Raw genomic sequence first — 26,852 nt, 5'->3', positions numbered from 1 at the left:
ACAAAGGATTCAGGTGGCCTTAGACCCATGGCCAAAACAAATATGACGTTTTCCTTTTTCCAGTTGCCTTATCTCTTATTTACCCCTTGGTACAGAGACGTGGAGTCTTGTTTTATTTAGGAGTAGGCCCAGAATTATTTTCAAAATACACATTCTGTTTTTCAAGAAAAATTCTTAAAAGCCAAATACTTTCTTTCAAAGTTTTTATTTGAGCAAAAAAATATGTATATAATATAAGATATTCGAAAAATCAACATTGACAACAGAATAAAATTATATTACTACCATAATTATACAATTTACTTATATATTGCTTTCACTAATTGTCATTTTAAAAATTCTAAGTATATTCTGTTTTTACTCCAAAATAATTAAAATGATACCCTTGCTGAAACGTTTAATGGTCATAGAAACTAATCATTCCTTGATTTAGTTAAGCCAGAGAAATAATCATAATTTCTCATTTCAAGGATGTTAGCAACCAATATATTCTCTTGGCTTTTGAAAGTGTCTCTTTTCAAACTTAGTAGTAGAGTCCAGTAAAAACTGAGAATGAGGTTTTTCAAAATCGAAGAATCTTATTATGTGTTTTGTATAATCAATTCTCTATATAGGCATTTATCTATGGCCTATAAGATTTTACCTTATTTTATGATACATGTCACCATATAATAGTGCCGGGCACACAGCAAGAAGGCAAGAAATCCTTGTTAAACTGAAGTGAACTGACAAGCACCATTAGTTACACCGTTCTTAACAACTAAACTTGGTGTTACTTTTCAGTCTTCTGGTGACACGCTGGGACAGGACATCGTATTCAAGTATGTCAGATCCTTGGAAGAAATAGTAGTGTCCTAAAAATGAAAACAAATTAAATAGTTTAATTCTCTGCTTGTGTTTCTTAAAAAACAAAAACACAGATCTGTGTTTTACAGGCTATCTAGACTAGACAAAGTCTGATTCAAGATGATAAATGTCAGGCCCCTTGTGCCCCCAGATACCTGCCTCCTGACAGTCATGTCCCTGTAAATATCTTCATTAACTTTATTGAGAAGGTCATTTGATCTCTAAGACTGACTGTTAAAATGCAAATGTTTTTGAGAAGTCACACTCCAGGTGAAGACCTCAGAGTGGAAGGAGAGTGGGCCCAGGCAGGGCACACAGAAGCCTTGATGGGGAAAATGAAAAAGACACCAGGGTGGGAATAAAACCCCAAAAATCTTGGCCCAATCAATGTTGCTTAGGCTGACCTTGCTTAAGGACATTCACAAATGCAGACTCGAGCAAAACTCAAGCTTCTTTCATCCCCTCCCCAGCCCCAGTCCAAGAGAGCCCATGAAGGGTAGGAGGGACTGAAAGGAAGGTAAAGAATTCAAGATACAGAAGCATAGAGACTCCTGCTTGCCTGAGTCTTGGCTGCTACTTGCTTACTCACATATGCTGTGCAGCTGGTTGTGACGGGAAATCCCAGAGACTCAGACATGTGGAAGTGGCAACAGTCATATGCCCCCTTTCTTCTAGCCCACCCATCCTGAGCCAGACACATTGTGGTTGTTCCCTCTGTGGCCCTGTGGAGAACTGGAGTCCTTTCTTTCCAGTTAGGAGCCTGGTTCTCTGATCTGAGAGCCTTTATAATCAGTTCAGTGTTTTAAAAAGGGATCTCCAGTATCGTCGTGGTCTTCTGATCTACTTACTCTTGTAGTAGAAGACTGCATCGATTTTGGGCCCAATTCCTGGGAAATATGTGGTAATCAGTTTGGGATAACCAGGGTCCATGGATTGTCTCTTCTCATCATACCTGAGGAAAAAAAATAACCAGCAAAAACTCCATCAGAAAATGGATTTCGTGACATTAAGCTTGACATTTCATGATATGAATCATAAAACCCACCTATTGTCTCCTGACGGGCTCTTCTTGAAAGGATTTAAACTGCATCCATAAGAAAGCCAAGGACCTAATCAGTTCACTGATCTACTCCGAGTTCCTATAGGACTCAAACCCTAGGCTTCCTGACTTGGAGTCAAGCACTTTCCACACTCCTCCGCAATGTTTCCACCAGTGCTGGAGGCTGGCTGTCTCATTTCCAGTTAGTGAAGACCTTGCAGAATCTGCTGTCACTCAGAAGATGGCTTCCTTATTATAACTTCTTGGATCCAATGGTTATAGAAAGGAATCCGAAAAACCATATACACTCCAAACTGACTGTAAACACTAGGTCTCACACATCTATACCACTATTTTTCAATGTGTTTCTACTAAGATTAGTAACATGAAATTTTTTTGAAGTGTTACTTTTTAAAAATACGTTGTGTTATCATGTATCATAATATCAAAAGTACAGAGAAAAGAATTGGTTGAAAATAACTGTCCCACCCCTGTAATCTCTTGATTCCTCCCCCAGGAAGGTCAAGAATCTCTGGGAATTTAAACAGAAAACAACGCCTTCCGGAAAACCCCATTCCCTGCCTGTGTCACAAATCTTAGTAAAGCTCACCTCCAAAACTGGTTATTTACAAAGAAGTAGGTCTTGTCGAAACGTGGGTCGAAAACAGCCGCATCAACTGTTTTCACAGAGTAGGGGAAGCCCAATGAGTATATGCTCTTGGGATAGTTTAACTGTGGTTTTAAATTTCTGATTAGCCAGTACTTGTCATCTGTGAAGACAAGAGAAAGGATACACCAGAACCATACAGAAAGAGCAAGAGAAGTAACAAGTCACTACCAACAGCATCATTCATCTTCCATGCTTCCAAAACGTGTTGCTCCTTGTTCTTAAAGGTGGTGTGTCTTCTATGGTTCTGTGTGTGTGTGTGTTTTTCCAAAATATTACTGCCTTACATTTTACATACATTTTGTAAAATTTTGCTAAACGTTTTATACTTTCCCTAAGTATTTATGGTGTTTCAGGCTATGGTTCAGAGCCACCATTGATAAAATCTGGAGTGTTTTTGGCCTGTGTTTATCAAAGTAGTTGCAGTTCCTTAATTTGTTCTCTTCCTTGAAAGTCGACTCAGTAGCAAAACTAAATATTGGAATTACCTTTAAAAAGAAAAACGTTATTTCTGGCTCCAGTTTCATAAGCAGCCTGAATGCCGGATGGTAAGTTTGGCCCTAAAGAAGAAATTAAACCTGCTCTGCTCGCCGGACCCTCAGGATGCTTCCACCAGAAGAACCTGACATGAAACATTTAACACATGTTAAAAAAAATCATCGTAGACTCAAGAACCATGAAATGTGAGTGGTAAAGACCTGTAAGAGAACGTCGTGTTTTTTCCCATCATCTTCACATCCTGTTCCAAGGGTGTTGGGTAGAAGCACCACATGGAAAGGCTCTCAATCAACCATGATGATAATAATGATCTTAACAGGCAAACTGGTATATGGAAATACCACGGGGCTTGGAATCGAGGCATCTAGGCTGTAGTCTGACCCCACAACCCCTTCACCAGTTTTGTAACCTAGAGGAAGTCCATCTAACCTCAAGGGTCTCAGTTTCATAACCTCAAAATTGGAGACTATCTGTCCTATCTACGAAAGACTAATCTTCTCCACTGCCCCCCCTCCAATCTGTGCTCTAAGATGAAAGCCACCAGTCATCCCGGGATTCTCTTCTTTATAATCAAGAGAACCAAGTCTTAAATAGGTCCTCTGCCACAGCTTTAATTCGGGACTTTACCATTTTAAGTGATGATTAAAGTATCCTGGCTTCCCTGCGACCGGTCTTATCTTTCCCCAACCCAGATGCCTACCACAGATCCACTTTTTACACCCCAGTTTTCTCATTAAAACAAATAAAGTCACACCACTCTCCTGTTCAAGACAGAATCAAGTCTAAGTCCCTACTCACAAGTTTTACCTACTTCATTTTCTGTTATTTTCCGCTATTCTCTGACAAAAAAAAAAAAAAAAAAAACATACTAAGAGCTGAGCCTTTAATATTTGTTAGACGTGAAAACTATCCTACCTGTCTTTAAAGAAAAAAACTTTGTCTCCCACAGTTGTGACAGCATCAAAACCCAAACTGGGGTCACAAGCCGCTGAGTCTGGGCTATGAGGATCCGATGAGGGTGTTTGTTTTTCTGGGCCTCCTGAAAATACATTTCAAGAAGCATTAGGGGAAAAAATGGCTTTTAGTTCATAAGAGGAAGAGTTATTCTTTTCAAAACGATTTTCTTGATGAAAAACGCATAAAAAGCATTTTAAGCTTTCTATAACATTTACAACAGGCATACAATAAAAGCGTTTTTGTTTTTTTCCCCATATGCTTGCAACATCATAGAAGAGAAAAATCTGATCACTGTTTTCCTATTCTGGTTAGAGGATTTCTCTGTGCCCCTCCCCTTTTTTTAAATTTTTTTTAAAAAAAAAGTATAGTCAGTTACAGTATGTCAATTTGTGGTGCACAGCATAATAGCCCATGTCATGCATATACATACATAGATTCGTTTTCACATTCTTTTCCATTAAAGGTTATTACAAGATATTGAATATAGTTCCTTGTGCTATACAGAAGAATTTTTTAAATCTATTTTTATATATTCTGTACCCCTTCTTCAATAGACAGTGGTACCCTAGATAGAAAGAACAAGCATTAACAAACTAGCTCTCTTGTGCTCATCTGTGAAATGAAGATGCTACCTGTGCTGCCTACTTCACAGAATTTTCATGAGGCTCAAAGAGAAGACAGATGTTAATGCTTTACCCAAAGCAGATAGTTACTCATAAGAGTATCTTTCTTATGCAGAATGGTAAAGAAATTCAACTCACCATAGAGAGACTGAATGCCACGTATGTCATCGGCAGCGAGGTGAAAGTTGTTGTGGTCAGTATATCTGTAGGTGGGGAACATTATGGCTTTTGGGTCAGTGGAATGGTCAAGACCCAAGGAATGGCCAAGCTCATGAACAGCAACTAGGAACAAGTTTGTGCCTAAGAGGAAATCAATCAAAAGAGGGAAAGAACAGTGAAATATATTGGCATCTAGAGAACAAAAACACAGCATCTGACAATGAGAAGGAAAAAATCCTTTACTTACGTTCCCTCCTACTTGACACCATTGACATTATAGGACAGATAATTCTTTGCCGTCAGGGCTGTCCTGTGCATTACAGATGTTTATAAATCTCTGATTTTACCATTACGCTCAAGTAGCAACACCCTTCCCTGCCCCAACTAGTTTTTACAACCAAAAAAAAAAAAAAAAAAAGTTTCTACACATTGTCAAATGCCCCCTTGGGGTAAAACTGGCTCTGGTTAAGGACCACTGCACTAGCAGACAAATGAAATATATTCTGTTGTGAACTTTTTCAGAATAACTCAGAGCTGTGTTCATTGCTTCTAAATCATTCCCAACTTCTATGACCCTGTTCTGCTTTTACCCTTTATCAGGCTTCACTGGACATGGAAAAGTCTTTAGTAACCATCGTTTACAGAGCCCAAATCTAAGGCCATATTAAGTTCCAGGTACTATGAGTCACTGAGAAGTGCACCGCACTATGTCTAATCCTTATACCACTGAAAGGAACCCATCATGTTTTCTGTTTACAGATGAGGACACAGTATCAGTAAGATTAACTGAGCAAATTAAGTGCTTGAGACAAGATTCGAATCCAAATGATTCTAAAGGAAGTCAGAGAGACTCTGCTTACAGTTTAGACATATTAATGCTACCAAGTTACAGGCACGCCCGTTCATCTGTTTCTGTATGTTCGAGAGATTGCGCCTTGGCAGGTAAGGGAGAGGGGTGTGTCCTTTCTCTCAAATTTCCTAATTCTCAGAAGATAGGGACAATTCCCAGCTGCTATTTTTTTTTTTTTTTAATCCCAACTGTTCTAGTCTAGTGCCTTTGGTTTTTTTTTCGTTCTTTTTCTATGGCGAAATTGCAGCTCAGGAGTACTGCTTTCCCAGGCTCACACACCACTTAGCTACAGAGCCTGGTCTTGAAATACTTTCCGGTACCTGCGTGAACAAAAAGTTCACACCTGTCTTCTGAGAGGGTGTCCAGGAACCCAGATCCTCCACTCATTCCCTGTAACGCGGGCGTCTGGGAACTAAGCCAGATGCTTTCACTTCTCTCAAAGGATGGGAAAGAAAAAGCAAAGACCAATGTCTCCACTCTACCTAAGACTGGGAAGAAAAAACAAAGCCTTTTGCAATTTGGCCTAAGCTTGAATTTATCCTGTTCCCAATTCCTGTAATACTTTGTGCAAAAGACCACCATTGATCCTGATCTCAAAATAACGGATTTGCGTTTGTGAGAATAATGGATTTGTGCTTCCTTTTAGATAGGGGGCTTCTGGAGGGCAGGACTCTGTCCTTTCCATCTCTGCATCCAAACACCCCCATCACCTAACGCCCTAACAGAAACTCAGTAAATATTGTGCAAATTGTTTAATTTACTCCATCAAAATTAGACTAGGAATAAGCATTTTAAGTCAGGATTTTCATAATTTATTTTTTTTGAATGCTTGGATTTCAAGCCAATTGAAAATAAGGCAACACTGACAAGTGGAAAGTCTACCTGAGCCAAGATAAGAGCCAGGAAATAAATATTCTGGCTCCAGATTTTCCCAAAGGTTGCCATTAACCTTCCCTTTTGTCTGTCTATAAAGATTTATATTAAGTGATTTTCCAAGTTTCTTTAGAATTCAAAAAAATTCTGCAAGGCTAACCAGTGTACGTTTCTCATGTCTAATGAAGAGATTACAAACCACCAATAACCTTGCATAAAATTTAGACAAACTTAACATACCTGGCTAAGGATTTGTGGCTTAGCAAGGACATAACCCTACATCATTTGTCTTTTGACAACGAAAAAGTCCTCTTCTCTATCAGGGATTTTATAAACCTTGGGGCATGTGTCAGACTAAAACAAATAGCCTTTCTGATCTATAAAAATGTTGCCACACAATGCATGAAGTATCAACCAGAGAGAGACGGATGCTGAGCAGAGCATAGTCTTGATGACTTTCTCTTCATTTACTTTCCACTTAAGTCACTCATATAACCTAGGATTTCCAGCACAAAGATTATGAAGGCTTCTGATATGATGGTTTAAATTTCCCAGTGGATAGTGACTTCTCCAAATAATAGGGGAGAGTAGTTATCCTCAACACTCAACTGTCTGGTAGAGATGGTGAGTTACAGCCCCTTTGTAAAAATACACAAGGTGATGTTAAATGATCGACTGGGCATTCTGAAGCTTTTATCCCAGAACCACAAGAGACTATATGAGCATATAACCTTGGGTTTCTCTACAGGGAATCTCTAAATTCTCTCTAATATAACCTCATCTTTCTGTGTCACTGTGAATCTAAGAAATTGTCAGAGTCTAAGACATATAATGACTTGTGCAAATGTTTGCCCTTCTCCTAGGATTGTTGGCACATGTAGAGTTAGTCTCTGTGTTTGCTTGAGTTTATGGATTGCACTGTCAAAAGCTGATCACCTAAAGAACAGTTTTTATCTTTCCATACTATGGTTCTTAGGGTTCCTGAGTTTATATTAGTGAGCTAGTTTATCTACATGGATTCTTAGAGCAGATCTTTAAGACAATCTGGTCTAATATGCCCCGTTTATAGAGGGTGAGATTGAAACAAAGTGTTAAATTCTATTTAGTGGCAAAATTTTTAATCAGATTAAATTTTCCTAGTTCATAATCCTTTCTCAGAATGTAGCCTTTCAAAATCAGGATATGACTTAGAATTTGTTAAGATTTTCCTGTTGCTTTGAGGGTTGGGGGGTGGCTTACCTCTGGAGTTTTTAGTCCAGTTTTCACCCTCATCAAAATGTGCGTCTCCTCCAATACCAGATCCAGGCGCAAAAGCGTGGGCTAGAACTCCCCCTAGGCCGTCAAAAGGATAGTAGTCTCCATGCGCTTATTTAAAAGAAAAGAAAGAAAGTCAGTCCATCTATACATGCTATAGGTCATGCCAAAGGAGACAGACGAATTTAGTCCCGATTCTCTACCTCCAAGTGCAAATTGTATCATGATGTCAGCCTCGCCCGCATTAGTCCTTCTGAATTTCAGGGGGGTCACATCACTCCATACTTGGAAAGCTTTCTGGATGGCATAGTCAACATCCTCAGGCTTCATGTCAGGAGTGTAATTGTTGATTCTTTATCAGAAAACAAAAGAGAGGAAAATACTTGGAAACCATGTGTTAATTTTGTCTTATTACAATACTTCGTTTCTGCTAGCATCATTCGAGAGTGAAGCGCTTCATAAATCAATAGTCCAGATGAGAAGAACTTGCCTCAGTTAGTTACGGGAACATTTATCCTGGGGCACCTGACTCCTGAAACAGAGTCTAACTGGATTTCTACTTGTTTATGATTTATAGGTCATCATTATGAAGGATATACATTTATGGAAGCTTATACCCTTTGCACCTGCTCCCAGACTTCTGCATTTAACCATCTTAACTAATCTATAAAACTTTCTCCTGCTTCTAATTTATTGTAGCTTCAGCTTCATTCTCTTTTTACTTACAGCCTTCCTACTCTGGACTGGTGAGCCAAACAACCCTTCGCTGAGTGAGCAATATTCCCTTTTTTTTTTTTTTTTTAATTGAAGTGTAGTCAGTTACAATGTGTCAGTTTCTGGTGCACAGCAAAGTGTCCCAGTCATTCACATTTATGTATATTTACATTCATTTTCATCTTCTTTTTCATTAAAGGTTATTACAAGATATTGAATATAGTTCCCTGCACTATACAGAAAAAAATTTTTGTTTTCTATCTATTTTTTTATAAAGTATTTATTTAACATTTGCAAGTCTCAAACTCCCAAATTTATCCCTTCTTACCCCCTTTCCCTCCAGTAACCGTAAGATTGTTTACTCTGTCTGAGAGTCTGTTTCTGTTTTGTAGATGAGTTCATTAATGTCCTCTTTTTTCTTTCTTTCATTTTTCCTCCCTTCTAGAGATACTGAATTTTAACACAGAGACAGTGTTAATAATTGAGGGAGGCTTCCTATCTCCTTCCAGATTTCAGGCTATGTCTAAATTGTCCTTCCTGGGAGGCAGACTTAGGGGAAAATCGAAAAATTCTTGGCTACAATGTTACCTGTAGGTGATAAGGCGTTTCTTCCATCCAGGCCTCCCTGGAAATACTCTGAAATTATGAACATCGGGCACGCCACATCGGGGTCTGTGCATCATATCCATAGTGGATTTGTCCAGCTGCCCAGTCACTTTTAACCCCAAGAACCGCTGCATTTCCTGGATTTTATTCTCCACGAGGCTCCCATTGACTTTCACTTTTGTCACTGGGGTTGTTTCCATCTCGAGGCCATAGAAGCTTGCCAAGTACCTCTGGGAAAAAAAAAAATACATTGATTAATACGTGATTGTATGTGAGCAGGTTTCTGTTGGAGCTCTGTATTTATAACTCAACTGCACACTGATGCTTCTTTTTTTTTTTAAGGTAAGAGTTTTGGCTGTTTTGGAGAGTCGCTCAGTTTTCTTGAATCTCTCACATGTATACAGGTAATTAAACTTTTGTTTGATCTTCTTCTGTTAGTCTGCCTCTTGCCAATTTAATTTTTAGACTAGCCAGAAGAATTTAGGCAAGAATTTAGGCAAATTTCTTATTCCCAGATACTTTTTTCTTACATGACTCTTTGGGGAAAGAACAAAAAACAAACCAAAAAAACCTCAGTGCTAAAAGCAAATAGCCTTCTAAAGCAGTTTTCAACAAGTACTTTTCAAAATAAAGCTGATCATTGCAATAAATCTTAAAGACAAAAATCAGGCTTGATACATACCACCGCATCAATACTTACTTGAGCAAACACCATGTCATTTTCTTCAGGGCTTGAATTGTTGGTCAGGGAAACAGCTCCAGAAGCTGTGGCCTGAAAAATCAGTACCAACAGAAGAGACTTCATCCTACGCTTCTCCTGAATGGCTTAACCCAGTTTACCCTGTTCCTTCCCAGCACAAGTTCCTCAAACGTCCCTCCTTATATAGCTCTCAGGCCAGCCTCTGTGGGTATGAAATCCTTTGCGTGACTCACTGTTGATATCACCCTTTGCTTTATTTCAAAAACATTCAAACACGTGTATGACCAACAATGGGTCAGTTACCATAAAACACATCCCTCACTCAAACTGCTCAGAATATATTTCTTCCAAATAAATCAGCTCCAGCTTCCACCTGCCTTACCAAATAAACCGTTATATGAGACATGTCAAGCACCTAAAACATGAAAATGACTTTAAAACACGTTTTTAGAAAGTTCAGGATCTGAACTTTCACTCAAATACTTTTCACATTCATTATACAGAAAATAGCTTTTTTAAAAATTAAATTTTAAAAGTTAGATAAATAAGGGGTTTTTTGGGGTTTTTTTTTTTTTTTTTTTGCTAGAATAGAAGAATAATCTGTAAGCTGAATCTATCTCCCTAGAGAATTGAAATACAGAGATTTCACGCTTAGAAAGAAAAAGTTCATAACATCGTGATGCTTTGATGTTTGTTCCCTGTGTTGGTACAGGTTTAGAGCCTGTGTTTATAACCTGAGAACTTCAGGAGGCCTAATCACAACTGCATAGCTGGGTAGAGAGATTCCAGAGGCAAATTTCCTTCCCTCCTCCACGTGGGTAGCATGAAGGTCGACACTTCAAGTTTGGGAGATAAGAAAAGTTTGCCTCTGGAATCCCTCTCCTTATCAGCTCAGCTTCCTCCCTCCTCAGCCTAATTGTACCATTAACACAGAATCGGCCTCTCAGTCTATAGAGACAAATGTCTGAACACTGAGCACGGTTAAGAATCAAGAAACAAATTACAAAGGTAGAAGAATAAGCAATGGGGCTGGTTCCTGATTCTCTATGAACAGTCTAGGGGCTGGGGATGCATGAAACAGTGTGTTATGATTCAGTCATTGCTCAGACCCACCTTCCAGGCCTGGGAAATGCTGGCTGCTCCCCAGGATTTCCCTGAGGCTCTGGCTCCAGGTGAATGATTTCCTTCGTAAGTAGGAAGGAAAGGGGTCCTCTCCCTTGAACTTGGCACCTGCCTCCCAACTCTACCTTTTTCAAGCTCTGTAATTTAACCTCTAGGACCTCCAGGTATTTCATTTGAAAATGAGGAGAATAACTTTTGCCTCTGTATCCTTTTGTGATGATTAAACGAGACAATGTGTAATAAGTACCAGCAAGTACTGTATGTGCTTACTAACTCTTATTCCTTTTCCATAGGTCTGAAAGGAGAACACCGTGCATCTTAAATTGGCAACCAGATATGACTCTAGGATTCATGAAGAGGAAGATCATATAATAGACTTGTATAGTAGTCCTTTCAGTGGGGGAGGATATAGCTCAGTGGTAGAGTGCACGTCTAGCATGCACGAGGTCCTGGGTTCAAGCCCCAGTACCTCTTTCAAATAAGTAGATGAATAAACCTAATTAATTACCTCCTCCCACCAAAAAAAGTTAAAAGATACATAAAGTAATCCTTTCAAATATTGAATTTAACTCAAGAATTATAAGAGGAGCATGATAAGTTTGGATAAAAATCAGGAAAAATGAGAGATTTATTAGAAACTATGGGAGGGGTTGGTTCCCAGTGAGGGCAGGGTCTGTCTGTGTTGTCCACCACTGTATTCCTGGACAACTACCTTAAAGTTAGTAGATGCTCAGTAAATATTTGTGAGTGAATCGATTATTGCACAGAGGGTGTGTTCCTAAACCTCTCTGAAAGCCAACAAGAACTGGTCCGCAGTAGGAAGGAATCGGTTCTTGGAAGACTTTCAAGGAGTCTAGAAAGTGTAGGAGATACAAAGGAAATGAAAGAATGTTCTCACCAGAAGTTTGCTGAACAGAAACCACACCCAAATTTTAATAGTCCCTGGGTCTTTGCTCACCAAATGTCCACAGTGGGTCATTTGGGCCCTTTGGGTAACCAGAGAACATTGCGGTCAGTGGTTGTGACCTGAGGGCCTGGGATCAAGTTGATCTGCTTTAGAATCTTAGCTTTATCATTTTGTGACCTTGGGAAATCACTTTCATCTCTTCAAGACTTAATTTCTTTGTTTATAACATTGGAACAGTAATAGTAGCTATCTCAAGAGTTGTTATAAGAATTACACTAAATTATAAGGCAAATTATTTAGCGTAATGCCTGACTCACCTTAAAGATTCAGTGATTTGCTGCCTTCCTTCCTTTACTGCCTCTGATGTAAGACATTTAAAAGAGGTTGGTTAATGGGGATGAGAAAGGCAGATCCAGTACGTGCCCAGACCGATCTCTTGTGGTAGAAGGAGCTGCAGGGAGATTACGATCCAGCCCCAGACTGGAAGCTGAGAGTCCCAGCAGGGACCTGGCTTCCAGGGGACACACTGAGTAAAGTGAGGATCAAAGGACATTGGTGATGCTCTCTGTGGAAAAAAAAATAAAGCATATCTGTGAAAATGCAAAGTCACTGAGATCAGAGTTCCTTATAAGGGTCAACTTGTACTAAGAGTTTCCTTATTAAAAGGCAGATTGTGTAACACAAAGCTTCCAAATGTATCCAAGGCTCTATTCAATTATTCCCTCCTGGACAGACTTCAGGACATTCTAAGGTACACCCCGATTTAATCACCTCCAGCTAGTCTTGGTATCACCCCAAGGATCCAGAGGCATGGTCAACAGCAAAGACGGAAAAAGGAGAAATGCTCCCCAAATGCACAAAGAAATCCCTTAGCTGACCCCTACTCCCACAGTGTGTGCAGAGGAAAATGTCAGCCAGTTCATCCTCTCCTTTTATGGATGAAGAAATGAGAGTCGGAAAAGGGGAATTGAATTGCCTAAGAAAACCTCTGGGAGATCTCGTGACTGTCCAGACTTTTGGCCACAACACATGCATTTTGTCACATATCACTTTGATTCTCCCTCAGATTTCTGTCTCCCTGTGGGTAACTTTCCACTGCAAACACTATAAAAATTATTCTATAATGACCTCAGTCTTTTTTAGTTAAAGTCAAGTTCTCCCCTTTGCCGTTGGAGGGGCCAGAAGTAACCAGACAGTCCTGGGAACGTTGTGGGTGAATCCGGATCCCCAGGGAGGTGGCTGTACCAGTCTGCTCTCTGGAGAACCCCCTTCTGTACACCTTCCCCTTCCGTTGGCCTCAGCAATGGCCTGCTGCTGAGTGACTTTGCTGCCAAGGCTCCCAAAGATTGGCCCAGAGCATCTCTGAAAAGCATAAAGTTTTGAGTCACCCTCACCAGGTGTGGACTTAGGCGAGTTAGCTTTTCCATGCCTCATTTTCCTCGTATGTAAAATGGGCATAGTGTTAAAGTTTTGTAAAGAATCAATGACATAATACATTAAAAGCACCCAGTTTCATGGGAAAGGGCCTCCATGAATGTTCACCCTTTGCCTTCCCTTTTTACCTCCATCCTTATGTGTTGGTTGTGCTGTGGTTGGGCTAGACCAGCTAACTTTTTCTACATAGGAGAAAAGTTAACATAAATCACAGTTTTCAACCACAAGTGCATCTCCATCCAGCAAAGTAGCACAAACAGCCTGGAGAAGAGGTCATGGTGATGGTGGAGATGGCTCCCAGGGTCCTCTCCTACCTTCTTCCAGGATCAACTGAAACTTGACCCTACACAGCACAGCCACTTGGCTGTCCATCAGGCAGTGTGTCAGAGTAACTGGTCAGAAATTACTTCCTTCCAATCTAGCACTCAGCCCAAAATTGTGTCAGTGGGTTACCTAACCCCGTGACATCCCTCCCAAGAGGGAAGGCACAGAACATCGGCGAAAAAACACGGAAAGTGTAGGGTTTAGGACTGAGGTCGATCTTACTGGGTGCAGCCCAGCAAAGCAAAGGGAGGAAAGAAGGGAGGTAAAGGTATCCATGGGTTCTTTCCTTGTCCTACTTCTTCCCCCAGCAAATGGCTTTCCATCAAACAGTTATAAACTGAGACAAGAATGCATCGGGGAGCATATGTGCTACGTGCACATCACAACGTAGAAACATGATGACATGCACTTGCGTATTATCAGTCAGTTGTTTATTTTCCTGTTCTTTCCAATGACATGGTAAATACCTGGTGGTAGAGGTAATGACTCAGATACTTGGTTTAATGGGAAAAGCAAGGCTTTGGAAATGGATTTGGCCTCAAACCTCAGCTATGTTACCTATGAACTGTGTGGTTTTGGGCAAGTTATTTCCATTCGGTTTCCTCATCCATCAGTCACCATTCAGAGGATTAAATAAGATGATGCAGGAAACTGCTCAGCACTATGCCTGGCACATTAACAGCCTGTCCATAAATGCTGGTTCTCTTTCCTTGGTGACACCTAGAACAGTGTTTCTCAACATTTCTATCAACATTGCCCCCCGTAAAGAGGCATTTTAAACATTGGCCCTGTGAAATTTTAATACCAGAGACATAGTGTATTTCTGCTTCTCTACTGTATAAGCATCTGTCTTCATACATAAAAAAGGATTTTTTTTCCCCTAATAAACAATTCTCACCCACCTGTGGGCGACATCACCCCTTACATTGCGGGATCAGTAAGTGACCCATGACACCAGTTCTGCCTGGTCTGACATCCCACCAGAGGGTTGATAAAAAGCACATCTTCTGGAAGATGTCCATAAAGCCAAGAGATCTGGATTTCAGGGACACTATTCAGATCATACAAGGTAAGCCTATTGAGCTTTGTCTCAGTGAAAAGTGGTGGCATTCTCACAAAGGGTTGATCAGATGTATTTATGGGTAAGATCAACTCACAGAGAAAACAAATCAATGGCCAGAAAGAGGGAAGCAAGTCAGACAGAATCTGCATTATTCTCTTCAAGAAGGAAGCACGATCTGGGGAGGTTATAGCTAAGTGGTAGATTACCTGCCTAGCATGCACAGGGTCATGGATTCAATCCCCCGTGCCTCCATCAAAAAATTGATTGATTGATTGATTAATCTAATTACCTCCATCCAAAAAAATTTTTTTAAAGAAGGAAGCAATTGTAGATTACTACAATTATTTTCTCCTACATTTCTCTCCTCTCCTTCAAGCACCACTCAAGCTACTAGCCAACTATGTTTCTTGCCTCAATGTTTGTGACCCTGAATACACGATTTGCATTCTGACTTCTTTCCAAGAGCCTAAATCACTAAAGTGTGGTCAACTAATCTTCGACAAAGGAGGCAAGAATATACAATGGAATAAAGACAGTCTCTTAGGCAAATGGTGTTGGGAAAACTGGACAGCAGCATGTAAAACAGTGAAGCTAGAACACTCCCTTACACCATACACAAAAATCAACTCAAAATGGATCAAAGACTTAAACATAAGACAATATACAATAAACCTCCTAGAAGAAAATATAGGCAAAACATTATCTGACATACATCTCAAAAATTTTCTCCTAGAAGAAATAAAAGCAAGAATAAACAAATGGAACCTAATGAAACATATAAGCTTCTGCACAGCAAAGGAAACCATAAGCAAAACAAAAAGACAACCTACGGAATGGGAAAAAAATTTTGCAAATGAAACCGACAAAGGCCTGATGTCTAGAATATATAAGCAGCTCATACGACTCAATAAGAAAAAAATAAACAACCGAGTCAAAAAATGGGCAGAAGACCAAAACAAGCAATTCTCCAAGGAAGACGTACAAATGATCAATAGACACATGAAAAAATGCTCATTATCTGAGAAATGCAAATCAAAACTACAATGAGGTATCACCTCACACCAGTCAGAATGGCCATCACTCAAAAATCCACAAATGACAATGCAGGTTTCTTTTTGAATTAAGGTTCCCTCTGGATATATGCTCAGGAGTAGGATTGCTGGATCATATGGTAAGTCTATGTTTAGTCTTTTGAGGAATCTCCATACTGTTTTCCATAATGGCTGCACCAAACTACATATCCACCAACAGTGTAGGAGGATTCCCTTTTCTCCACAGCCTCTCCAGCATTTACTGTTTGTGGAATTTTCTTTTTAATTTTATTTCTTTTCTCCCCCCTTAGTGGAGGCACTGGGGATTGAACCCAGGACCTCATGCATGCCAGGCATGTGTTCTACCACTGAGCTTATCCACCCCCTGTTTATGGACTTTTGAGTGATGGCCATTCTAACTGGTGTGAGGTGATAACTCGTAGTTTTGATTTGTATTTCTCTGATAATTGACAATATTGAGCTTTTTTTCATGTGCCTATTGGCCATTTGTATGTCTTCATTGGAGAATTGCTTGTTTAGGTCTTCTGCTCATTTTTGGATTGGGTTGTTTTTTTTTTTGTTGTTGTTATTCAGTTGTATGAGCTGTTTATATATTCTGGAAATTAAGTCCTCGTCAGTCTCATCTTTTGCAAATATTTTCTCCCACTTTGTAGGCTGTCTTTTTGTTTTGCTTATGGTTTCTTTTGCGGTGCATAAACTTGTAAGTTTAATTAGGTCCCATTTGTTTATTTTTGATTTTATTTCTATTACTTGGGTAGACTGCCCTAAGAGAACATTGCTGAGATTTATGTTGGATAATGTTTTGCCTATGCTTTCTTCTAAGAGGTTTATATTGTCTTATGTTTAATTCTTCAAGCCATTTTGAGTTTATTTTTATGTATGGTGTGGGTGAGTATTCTAACTTCATTGATTTACATGCAGCTGTCCACTTTTCCCAAACCATTTGCTGAAAAGACTGTCTTTACTCCATTGTATGTTCTTGCCTCCTTTGTCAAAAATTAATTGACCAAAAGTTTATGAGTTTATTTCTGGGCTCTCTGTTCTGTTCCATTGACCTATATGTCTGTTTTTGAACCAATACCATGCTGTTTTGATGACTGTAGCTCTGTAGTATTGTCTGAAGTCTGGGAGGGTTATTCTTCCAGCTTAATTCTTTTTCTTCAGTATTGCTTTGGCAATTCTAGGTCTTCTGTGATTCCATATGAATTTTAGGGTTATTTGTTCTAATTCTGTGAAAAATGTCCCAGGTAATTTGCTAGGGATCACCTTAATTCTGTAGATTGCTTTGGGTAGTATGGCCATTTTAACAATATTAATTCTTCCAATACAAAAACATGGATATCTTTCCATTTGTTTAAGTCATCGTTAATTTTCTTAGTCAATGTTTTGTATTTCTCCACGTATAAGTATTTCACGTCCCTGGTCAGACTTATTTCTAACTATTTTATTTTTTGGATGAAATTTTAAAAGGGACTATTTGTTTACTTTTCTTTTCTGATATTTCATTGTTAATGTAAAGAAATACCACTGATTTCTGTATGTTAATCTTGTATCCTGCTACCTTGCCAAATTATCTTATTAGCTCTAGTAGTTTTTGTGTACAGCCTTTAGGATTTTCTATATATATAGTATCATGACAATTTTACCTCTTCTCTTCCAATTTGGATCCCTTTTATTTCTTTTTTCTCTCTAATTGCTAGGGTTAGGGCTTCCAATGCTATATTAAATAGAAGTGGTGAGAAGGTGCATCCTTGATCTCTTGATTCAGCTTCTCACTGGGACTCAAGGCATTTTACATAGGAATAGGTAAAATGACTGGAGGATGGAGAGAAATTTTAAGCATTTGATGTGGGAGCCTCCTGAGCTGTGTCCATTCATTGAACCCTGATTTAAACCACAATCAGATTAAGAAAAATAAAAGGGTTGATAGGACTGTAGAGATTGAAATGTTGGAGCAGACATTATATGAAGAGGTTATGTCAACATTGCCTAAGTGTTTTTTGGGAATGGATGTTATGTCTAGCTGGGAACACTTCTACTCAGAATTATAAGACTGAGACATATTGATAAGGTTCCTAGTGAAGACTGTGGTTAGAAGTGTAAGAGTTGATGGAATTAATTTGACTGTTTGTTTGTAGGCAAAGTGATGTATTTGAATGGGCTTTCAATAAAGTGATGACATCTCTTTTGCCTGATTGTATTGTGGGAATGGACATTGTGTTTCACTGGGGAACTTTGCCCTGCCTGATGCTGTAAGACAGGGTGTGTGAATCTGTCCTTTGGGTAATATTAATTGAACATGCTAAAGGAAGCTAGTAGGATTGCAGGAGTCCACAGTGTGAGGTAAAATCTAGAAGCTAATTCTCAAAGGTGAACAGAAGAAGCTGTCTTCATCTTACAGATCTCTACAGGATCAGAAATGTAAACACAGCCTATAATTGCCTGAGACGGAGCCTGGTTAATTCAATCAGTAGAAACTAAACACCACCCCCTCCATAAAAATAAAAGAGAGAAAGGAGTTTTTAAAACACAAAAGGTAAAGGGCTCTCTTGCCCAAACTTTAAATCACAACCTCCTGAAGGCTGCTTGTCAAAGACAAATATACATCTCAAAAGTTTTCTCCAGAAATAATAAGATTTTAGCAATCTGAGTGACTAAATTTAATTTATTCCAACTGTTATTTATAAACTAGTATTTCTGTATTGTGCCTGATTCATGGGTAAAGTTTTAAAATAAGAGCTTAGAGTTTGCATCTGTATGCATGTCTATGCATATGTTGTAGATATGGTAATTTTCTACCTCCGAATGGTATTGCCAAAATTAATTTATAAAAATAACTCTATTTAATTGACTAAAACAAACAAGACCTTAAATGAAAATTCTCAAAAATATACACTAACCCAAATATTTTTCAAGTTCACATGATCCAGGATTAATCTTTTGTAAATAAAAGCAAATTTAGAGTTATTGGATTAATTAAAATAAGCCTGTCCTTAAAGTCATCAGCATTAAATATAAAGCTTTTATTTTCCCTAGGTTTGCCAAAAACCAAATAAGTTCATGTTACCTCTGTTACAAAATTTATCAGCAAGAAAAATAGCTTGGGATGATGGCTGACTTTGTAGAATGTCTCATGAAATTTCCATGGGTAATCTAAACATAACTGTTGGAAACAAGTGATTTAGATAGATGTAAATGGAATAGGACTTAAAAAAGAATATGAAAAGGAATATATATATATATAATACATATGATATATATGACTGGATAAAGTAGTTGTGGTATATTTATACAATGGAATACTTCTCGGCCATAAAAAATAATAAAATAATGCCATTTGCAGCAACATGCATGGAACTGAAGATTGCCAGAAAAAGAAAGAAAAATACCAAATGATATTATTTATATATGAAATCTTAAAAAAAAAAAAAAGACAAATGATCTTATTTACAAAACAGAAACAGAATCACAGACATAGAAACCAAACTTATGGTTCCCAGAGGGGAAGGAGGTGAGAAGGGATAAACTGGGAGTTTGAGATTTGCAGATACTAACTACTGTATATAAAATAGATAAATAACAAGTTTATACTGTATAGCACAGGGAACTATATTCATTATTTGTAATAACCTATAATGAAAAAGTCTATGAAAACAAATATGTGTATGTATACGTATGACTGAATTATTATGCTGTATACCAGAAATTGACAATTGTAAATTGACTGTACTTCAATAAAAAATAAAAAAGTATATGTATAACTGAATCACTATCCTGTACAAAGAAACTAACACATTGTTAACTGACTATACTTCAATAAAAAATAAATAAATAAAATTTTTCAAATAAATGAAAATTTTAAAAATAAGAATAAAAGTTGAAAAAAATAGCTTTCAAAATCTTTTGGTAACTTAAAACTTTAGTGTTTTGCTAAGTTAAGTTAAATGATGGGAATTCATTGAATGTCTAGATTATTTCCAAATCAGTTAAAATACTGAATGTTAACTGTGAAATAGGTCTACATTCAACTATTTTTAATTTATTACAGAAAATCTGAAGATCTTTTGGCTCTTATAGTAAACATGTTTTACAGCACGTTGGAAAATATGCTATGAGGAAGTGTATGTTTCTAGAAATTATGAGATGTAGTCATAAGTTTGCTAATTAAAAATACTGATATAACAAACAGTTCACAATTGCTTATCTTTTAGTTTTTACTAAAAATTAAGATTTCTAATGGTTAAGAATTCTAATTAATGCAATTAAAAGTACTCAAATTAATAAGTTCAAATGTATGGACAATTTTTTAAAAGGTATAAGGAATGCAAATGTGTTTTGTTTAGGGAAAAGAAATTATGTCCTAAAGAAGTTAAGAGAGATGGGAGTGGTGGGGAATAGAACAAAATCTGAATGTTTAAAAAAAAGAAAAGGAAGTTATAGAAGATTTGTGGAAAAGGAACCCTGAGAAAAGAGTTTTGTGTGTGTTTAAGACTAGCTACACTTAAATGAATTGAACTGAGTGAATGAATTTTAATATCAAAAGTAGAATTTGGTTTTCTCTTTGTTAAGGGGACTAAGTTTTCTAGAAATATTGATCTGCTTTTGATAACAGATTGTAAACATTTTTTTATGTTTTAAGTAATTGTTGTAACTATCTGTGTTTGCCTTTGAAATATTTTATTGTCATTTTGGTTAAGTGAATAACTAAGCATTGTTTCACAGTGATTCTCTGTGATCCTATCTGACCAAATGTTTTAAAACATTTTGATACCTTTGACAAACTTTCCCAAACCAAATTTTGTAAGAAATCCTTTTGACCTTTGGCTATTTTGGGGATTTTCCATAGGGCCCCTGAAAAATCTCAGAGGTACTAAACTAATTATTCTTAAGAAACAGAAGATTTAGGAAGTTTTGTTGTCATTGTTACCTCCCCCTTAACTACCTAGAAGAATTTAGATAAAGAACATTTTCCCAGAATAGAGCTATCACCAGAGCTATCTGCAAAGAATATGGATTAGGTGTGGTGGAGGAAACTCTTCAGGAAATTTAGAGATCAGAGTCCATTCTGTGTCCCATTGTCTCTGCATCACCCAGAAAACATTTGTTTCCCAGGCGTATGCTTTTCAATCTCCATGTGAATTGCCTTTCTCCCCCTTTGAATTCCCAAACCACTACCCCCAACATCCTCTTTTGTCTTTAGCTGAAGATGGTATTTAAGTTGTGGGTTTTGACTATTTTGGCAAGTTTCTCAGTTTTCCTGGGTCTCTCCCATGTACACATGTTATGATTTGTTCCTGTGAATCTGTCTCATGTCAATTTAATCCTTAGACCAGCCAGAAGAATCTAGAAGAGCAGAGGAAATTTTTCTTCCTCCCTGACAAGGACAGTCTAGAGAAGGGGAGGCCAAAAGAAGGAAACACACACACACACACACACACACACAAAATGAAGCCACTTGAGCATTGCTTTATAAAATCAGAAGTGAAATTCTCTCTTCTGCTCCATGGTTGCCCTAACATATCTCAAGACAAATACAGATGAAGAAGAGAGGTCCTTCCATAGGACCAAGGAAATTAATGAGTTCAAGTTTCCCTTCTTAGTTTCATTATGAATAACAAAGCTCTTGGGATTTTCCAACCTGAATAGGCCCTAAGAAGATCCATATCCACTCTGTGGAGACAGCAAGGAATTTCCTCCTTTCTAATACCAAGTTCATCTTGTATGATTAATAAGCCCTGCAAAGAAAACATGAATCATGCTTAGAATTCATTTTATAAATACAAAATACTTCACGGGGACTGATAATAATGTCTAAAGTGCTGTGCTGTAGGCATAATTCAAGGACGTTCAAGGAAGTCCTTCATGTCTTTAGTCACGTTCTTGTCTGCATTGACCCTTGCTTTTCATTAATCCAAGTGCAGCCTGTCTTCCAGGGCCCGGTTCTGGTACCACAACTCCCATGAAGTCTATTTCTTTGCTTCATCCCCTGTGCAAGCAGCTAGCAGGCGCTGTGTTTTTTGCTTCAATATTTGTGACCCTGAGTAGATTGTTCACATTCTGATTTCTTTCCCAGAGCCTAAATCCACCAAAGAAAACCAGAATATGTCTCCGTAAAGTATGGCTCTTTGACATAAAAGTTATTTTGAGCTGAGGAAAATTAAGAAGCAGCAAATACAGGAAAAAATCCCCCCTTTTTGCCCAAAGGCAAGACACACTTTTTTGTTTCCTGCGTATAAACTTTTAGCCCAGAGAAAGCACCAGAGGAATCCACAAACAAACCTTACCCCATTCATTTTCTCCTACACATTTATTTACCTTCCTACAGTTTGTCATCCCTTGGAGGCCTACAGCTGCTTTCTTTTGTTTGTCATTTCTCCATAAATTTATTGTTCCTTGTTGAAGATGCTATACAAACTGGAATTCTAAGCCACTTTTTTGAGTTATATTTTATTTAGATTCCTCCTTCATGATGTGAACTGCATACATTTAATAAACCATTATTCTCTTTTTAATCTGTCTTTCAATTAGAAGTTCCAGCTGAAAACCTAACATGGGTTGTCGCAAAGCTCTGCCTCTCTATACCACTAGAGTTGATTTAGTGGGTTCCTTTCTTCTCAACTTCCCCACTGGTGCCAACCCACATGGACGCCTACCCACATGCCATATCCTTGTTGAATCTGCCAAAAATAAGATTCTTGATATAGAGACTACAGTTTACATGATTTCTAAGTCTAATTCCTGAGAATAATCAATTTCATTGCTACTGGAATTATACACTGAGAATGAGAATTGCCACCTGAAATAAAAATAAGCAAATATCTTTTCTTTTTATCACAATGAAATTTTTAAAAGTTGATGTATTAATAATACATGGCAGTAATACAATATTTGAAGTACAAAAGACAAAAGAAGATGAGTAAGCATTTACATGCTTTGTAAAACACGAAGAACAGAATACAATATCCATTAATACTTCAATCACCATTAGAGTCGGCATTCTTTTATGTATCTCTTTACACATATACGAACATATAGCTAATTTCATGTAAATAAATTCATATCATGCATGCAATTCTTATTTTGTACACCTTTCTTTTTCAAAATAGTTAGTCTTGTTGTTGTTTGTTAGTTTGTTCATTTGTTTTGCATGCATCCCGCTTCTCTTTCTCTCTTCACTGACTAACATCCCATCCTGCTCTCTGGTTTCTCTTCTTTAATAATCTTCTTTAATAATACAGTTTTCTATCTGTTTTATCCTTGCTCATATGCACACACAGAGACACATACATATGTGCACGTATACAAGGGGGGAGGAGATTTGTCATGCTTTGTTTTATAAAATGGAGTTATACATTTCTCTGAATCTTAATTTCCTCAACTTAATGATCACATCATAGAAAACCTTCCAAATCATCCAAAATAGTTCTAACTTGTTCTGTTAAAAATCCTTTTATTATACTGTTTAGTTTAGACATACCTCCATTTTCAGAGTTTTCCTCATTAATGGATGTATACTTCATTTCTGATTTTTCACTTCCACAATAGTGGAAAGGAAACCCTAAGTCTACTATACTTTAGCACTTTTTTCTCTCCTCTTTGCAGATTTATTAAAGTAATTTTCTGTTTTTCCTTCTCTGTATCATTGTCTAGTAACTTGAATGGAATAATTGTTCAGAACATTTTGGAGATTATGGGTCTTTTCAAAAATCTCATGAAAGTGATAAAACCTCTCCAGAAAAGCATACTTTCATTAAAAAAAAAAAGTTCCTTATAATTTTAGTGGTCTTGAACCTAGGAAAAGAATTCCTGAATTTTAGGGACAATTCCACACAGCAAAGTTGCAAAGAAGATTCTCTCCTGGTTGTAATCATCCCCAAACTCTCCAGACCTCTTCCTCCTGATAATGACCTGTAACAGATTGTGGGCTTGTTGGGGAGGAAAAATGCTCCCTTTACCCTTCTAGGTCCTTCTGGCTTATCTAAAAATTAAATTGACATGAGATTGATTAACAGGAGAAAATCAAACGAAGTTTAATAAGATATAGACATGGGAGAGATCCAGAACTAAGTAATTCTCCAAAATGGCCAAAGCCATCATCTCCAATACTTGAGAATCTTAATACTTAATACTTAAATCTTTAGACAAGAGAGAATTTTAGGGTAGTGGTTTGGGACTTCAAGGGAGTGGAAGGCAATTCACATGAAGATGGAAAAGCAATTGTTTGGTAAACAAATTGCTGGGCCATGTAGAAACAATGGGACACGGAAAGATATTGTAACAGACTTTGTAGGTTCCTACCTATCTGTCTACCACACCTACTGTATTTATTACACTATAGTTACTATATCATAGTGCTTATTATATTATAGTTACCTATGGTGATAGCTCCCTTCCTGGAACAGGTCTTCTATCTAAATTCTTTTAGTCAGTTAAGGAGAAGGTCAAATGTTCTTCTTGAGTCTTATGGGCCTTGATTGTTTTCAGCTCAAAATAATCTAGATGCCAAAGAGACACATTTTGGGATGGCAAATTTTGCTCCCCTACAGACTTGTTGCACAGTCAAGGCAGGCAGCTGAGAAGGCGATGTTCACAACCTTCTCTGTTGAAGTACAAGGTACCACCCAGGCCACTGGACAAATATTATTTTACATACTGACTTGTGTAAGCTTGGGGGCCACTGTGGATGTGCTGTCTTCCATGCAACCTAATTTTTAAGTGCTTCTCATTCACATACCACTTTATTCTCATAAGCTTGCCATTTGCCATTGTTCATGTTGTCTTAGTTCTCATTCTTATAGAGATAATAGATATAGTAATTCCTTAGACCCCCAAGAGCAATTTTATAACATGCTCAGGCTGATGGGTGAACAATTAGAAGCCTTTCTGTGTACCAGCCCCTGTTTTTACAATAACAATAAAGAAATCATTGGAAACTATATTCAACATCTTCTAATAGCCTATAATGAAAAAGAGTAGGAAAATGAATATATATATATATATATATACACATACATATAACTGAACCACTATGCTGTATGCCAGAAACTAACACAACATTGTAAATCAACTATACTTCAATTAAAAAAAAGAAAGACAAGAAATGGTTGGAGATGGTGAGGTTAGGGAAATGGACTCCATGTGTCACCTCTTTTGTGTCTCTTTCCCCTTCTCATCTGTCCCTTAAAGGTGAGAGGCCAGCCCAAGGCCATAAGACACCAGGGACAGACAGATTTAATGTTCTACTGAGCTATGACTGGAACCTTATCACCTTTGACACTTGATGGCATCACGTTTCGAATCACTTCTGTGTTTAAGCATATGCAGTTTTTTTTTTAAGTATAATCAATTCATAATATTATGTTACTCATAGGTGTATAAAGAGATTCAGTTATTTTTTCAGATTATATTGCATTATTGGTTTTTGTAAGTCATTGGATATAATTCCCTGTGCTATATAGTAAATCCTTGTTGCTAATCTATTTTATGTGTAGTAGTTTGTATCTGTTAATTCTATACTTCTAATTTGTCCCTCTTTCCCCTTCTCTCCCCTTGGGTAATCTTAAGTTTGTTACATATGATTTGTTAAAACCATATCTAGTTTTAAATAACAAATTTCATCTTGTTTAAGTGATGTGATGGGATCATTACTTTACATGTAAGAACTACATAAAGAAGAAACTACAACCTGTGTGGGTCCACAGTGGCATGGTACTCATGGAGACCACAACCTTCTCATTGCAAAGAGATGCAATCTTAATGGGGGAACATTGAACCAATTAATGTGCGATGAGGAAGGGATCCTCTAGGTCACCAAACAAATACATGTTAAGTACACCGAAGTGCAGTCTCAGGCCAGGGCTATAGCTGACATGCAGAAGGTACCAAAGAGCAGAGACAATCAAGCCAGGGTGAGTTAATGAGGCAAGAATAGAAGAGCCAGAGGAAGCTTTAGAGCTAATAACCATGCCGATTCTATTGTTAGGTGAACCCTGACCAGATTTCCTCAGGCACCAAACTAGGGAGTATGGAAAACTCAGGGAAAACCATTTTAAGAAAAGCAAGTCAATACCACTTGCTACTGACAGCAGAATATCTCAGTCCCCCAACATCCTGTGTCGGAAGGTGGAACACATGAAAATAGCCGTTGATTGGATATTAATGAGTCAACTGAACGTTCCTGTAAGATTGGTACCAAAAAGTAGACCCAAATTCCCTGCTATAATCACCGTATGGGAAAATCCACGGTTTTTAATATGTCATGCTGCTGTCTGACTTAACTCCTCTATTTTCCTGTGGGGAAAACCTGTGCAGTGAGCAAACACTGTGATTTCAGCTGCAAGTTCCCTTATTTTCCTTGGCACTCAGCAGCAGTGTCTGGCTAGGTTTCAAGCATGACAGGGATCCCTTCACTTTTTCCTTGTTACCCAAGAGTATCAAGGGCCCAGCTGGCCTTGGCTTCTAATAGAGCATCTTCTGTTCATCAAATTTTGGTATGTCTGACCTGGTAGCAGTTCCCTTTTACTTTTTCAGGAACTCAGTCCTAGGAAAGCTTGTGAAGGTGAGATGGGAAGGGGGCAGGACACAGCCATTCAAGGAACAACACAACAATTAATATCAGGATGGCGGAGGATTCAATCCCCAGGAGGCCTTCGGGCTCAAGATGGTGGGAGATTTGACTTCCTTGAGCTTCATTATATGCTTAGTATAACATATTAGCATGGTTGCTAACATTCCCACAGGTGCCATGACAGTCCCAAGGCTAGCCACAAAAGGTCAAAGGGTGGGAAATGGCCAACCAAATTCCTGGGAATCCCAGCCCCTTCCCCAGGGTAGTTAGACTGGTCCTTCCACTTATTAGCATATGAAGCTATGAAGCCTGTAAAAACTGGCAACACTGCCCTTTGCAGCCCCTCTCTCTCCCTCTTTGGAGAGAACCTGCACTCTGTCTATGGAGTGTGTACCTACTTTTACTCTAATATGAGCACCCAATCCTTTTGCCTTTTGATGTATCTCTAAATAAATCTACCTTTACTCAACTGTGGCTCGCTGTTGAATTCTTTCCTGTGCAAAGCCCAGGACCCACACTTGGCAGGGCATATCCCAGAGGCTCAACCGAAGCCTGGGACACAGCCCTTCTCATGCCCCACATCCGTTTTTCCTGCAT

At 38.1% G+C, this 26,852-nt stretch overlaps 1 protein-coding gene across 1 annotated transcript; it reads right to left on the bottom strand.

Annotated features, from left to right (window-relative positions):
- Positions 1–208: 208 nt before the first annotated feature.
- On the bottom strand, positions 209–9,951 carry MMP12 (matrix metallopeptidase 12). The gene is made up of 10 exons (XM_006186218.3): positions 9,787–9,951; positions 9,069–9,316; positions 7,970–8,118; positions 7,752–7,877; positions 4,769–4,930; positions 3,966–4,089; positions 3,041–3,174; positions 2,496–2,655; positions 1,695–1,798; positions 209–854 (listed from the first exon to the last, which is right to left on the bottom strand). The coding sequence occupies exons 1-10, from the start codon at positions 9,889–9,891 to the stop codon at positions 754–756; spliced, it is 1,413 nt and encodes a 470-aa protein (XP_006186280.1). The 5' UTR covers positions 9,892–9,951; the 3' UTR covers positions 209–753.
- Between the last annotated feature and the right edge of the window lie 16,901 nt (positions 9,952–26,852).

Source organism: Camelus ferus, chromosome 10, assembly GCF_009834535.1.
Source record: "Camelus ferus isolate YT-003-E chromosome 10, BCGSAC_Cfer_1.0, whole genome shotgun sequence".
Classification (NCBI taxonomy): Eukaryota; Metazoa; Chordata; class Mammalia; order Artiodactyla; family Camelidae; genus Camelus; species Camelus ferus.
Note: the sequence above shows the minus strand (reverse complement) of the source record. Positions and strands in the feature narration are given on the sequence as shown.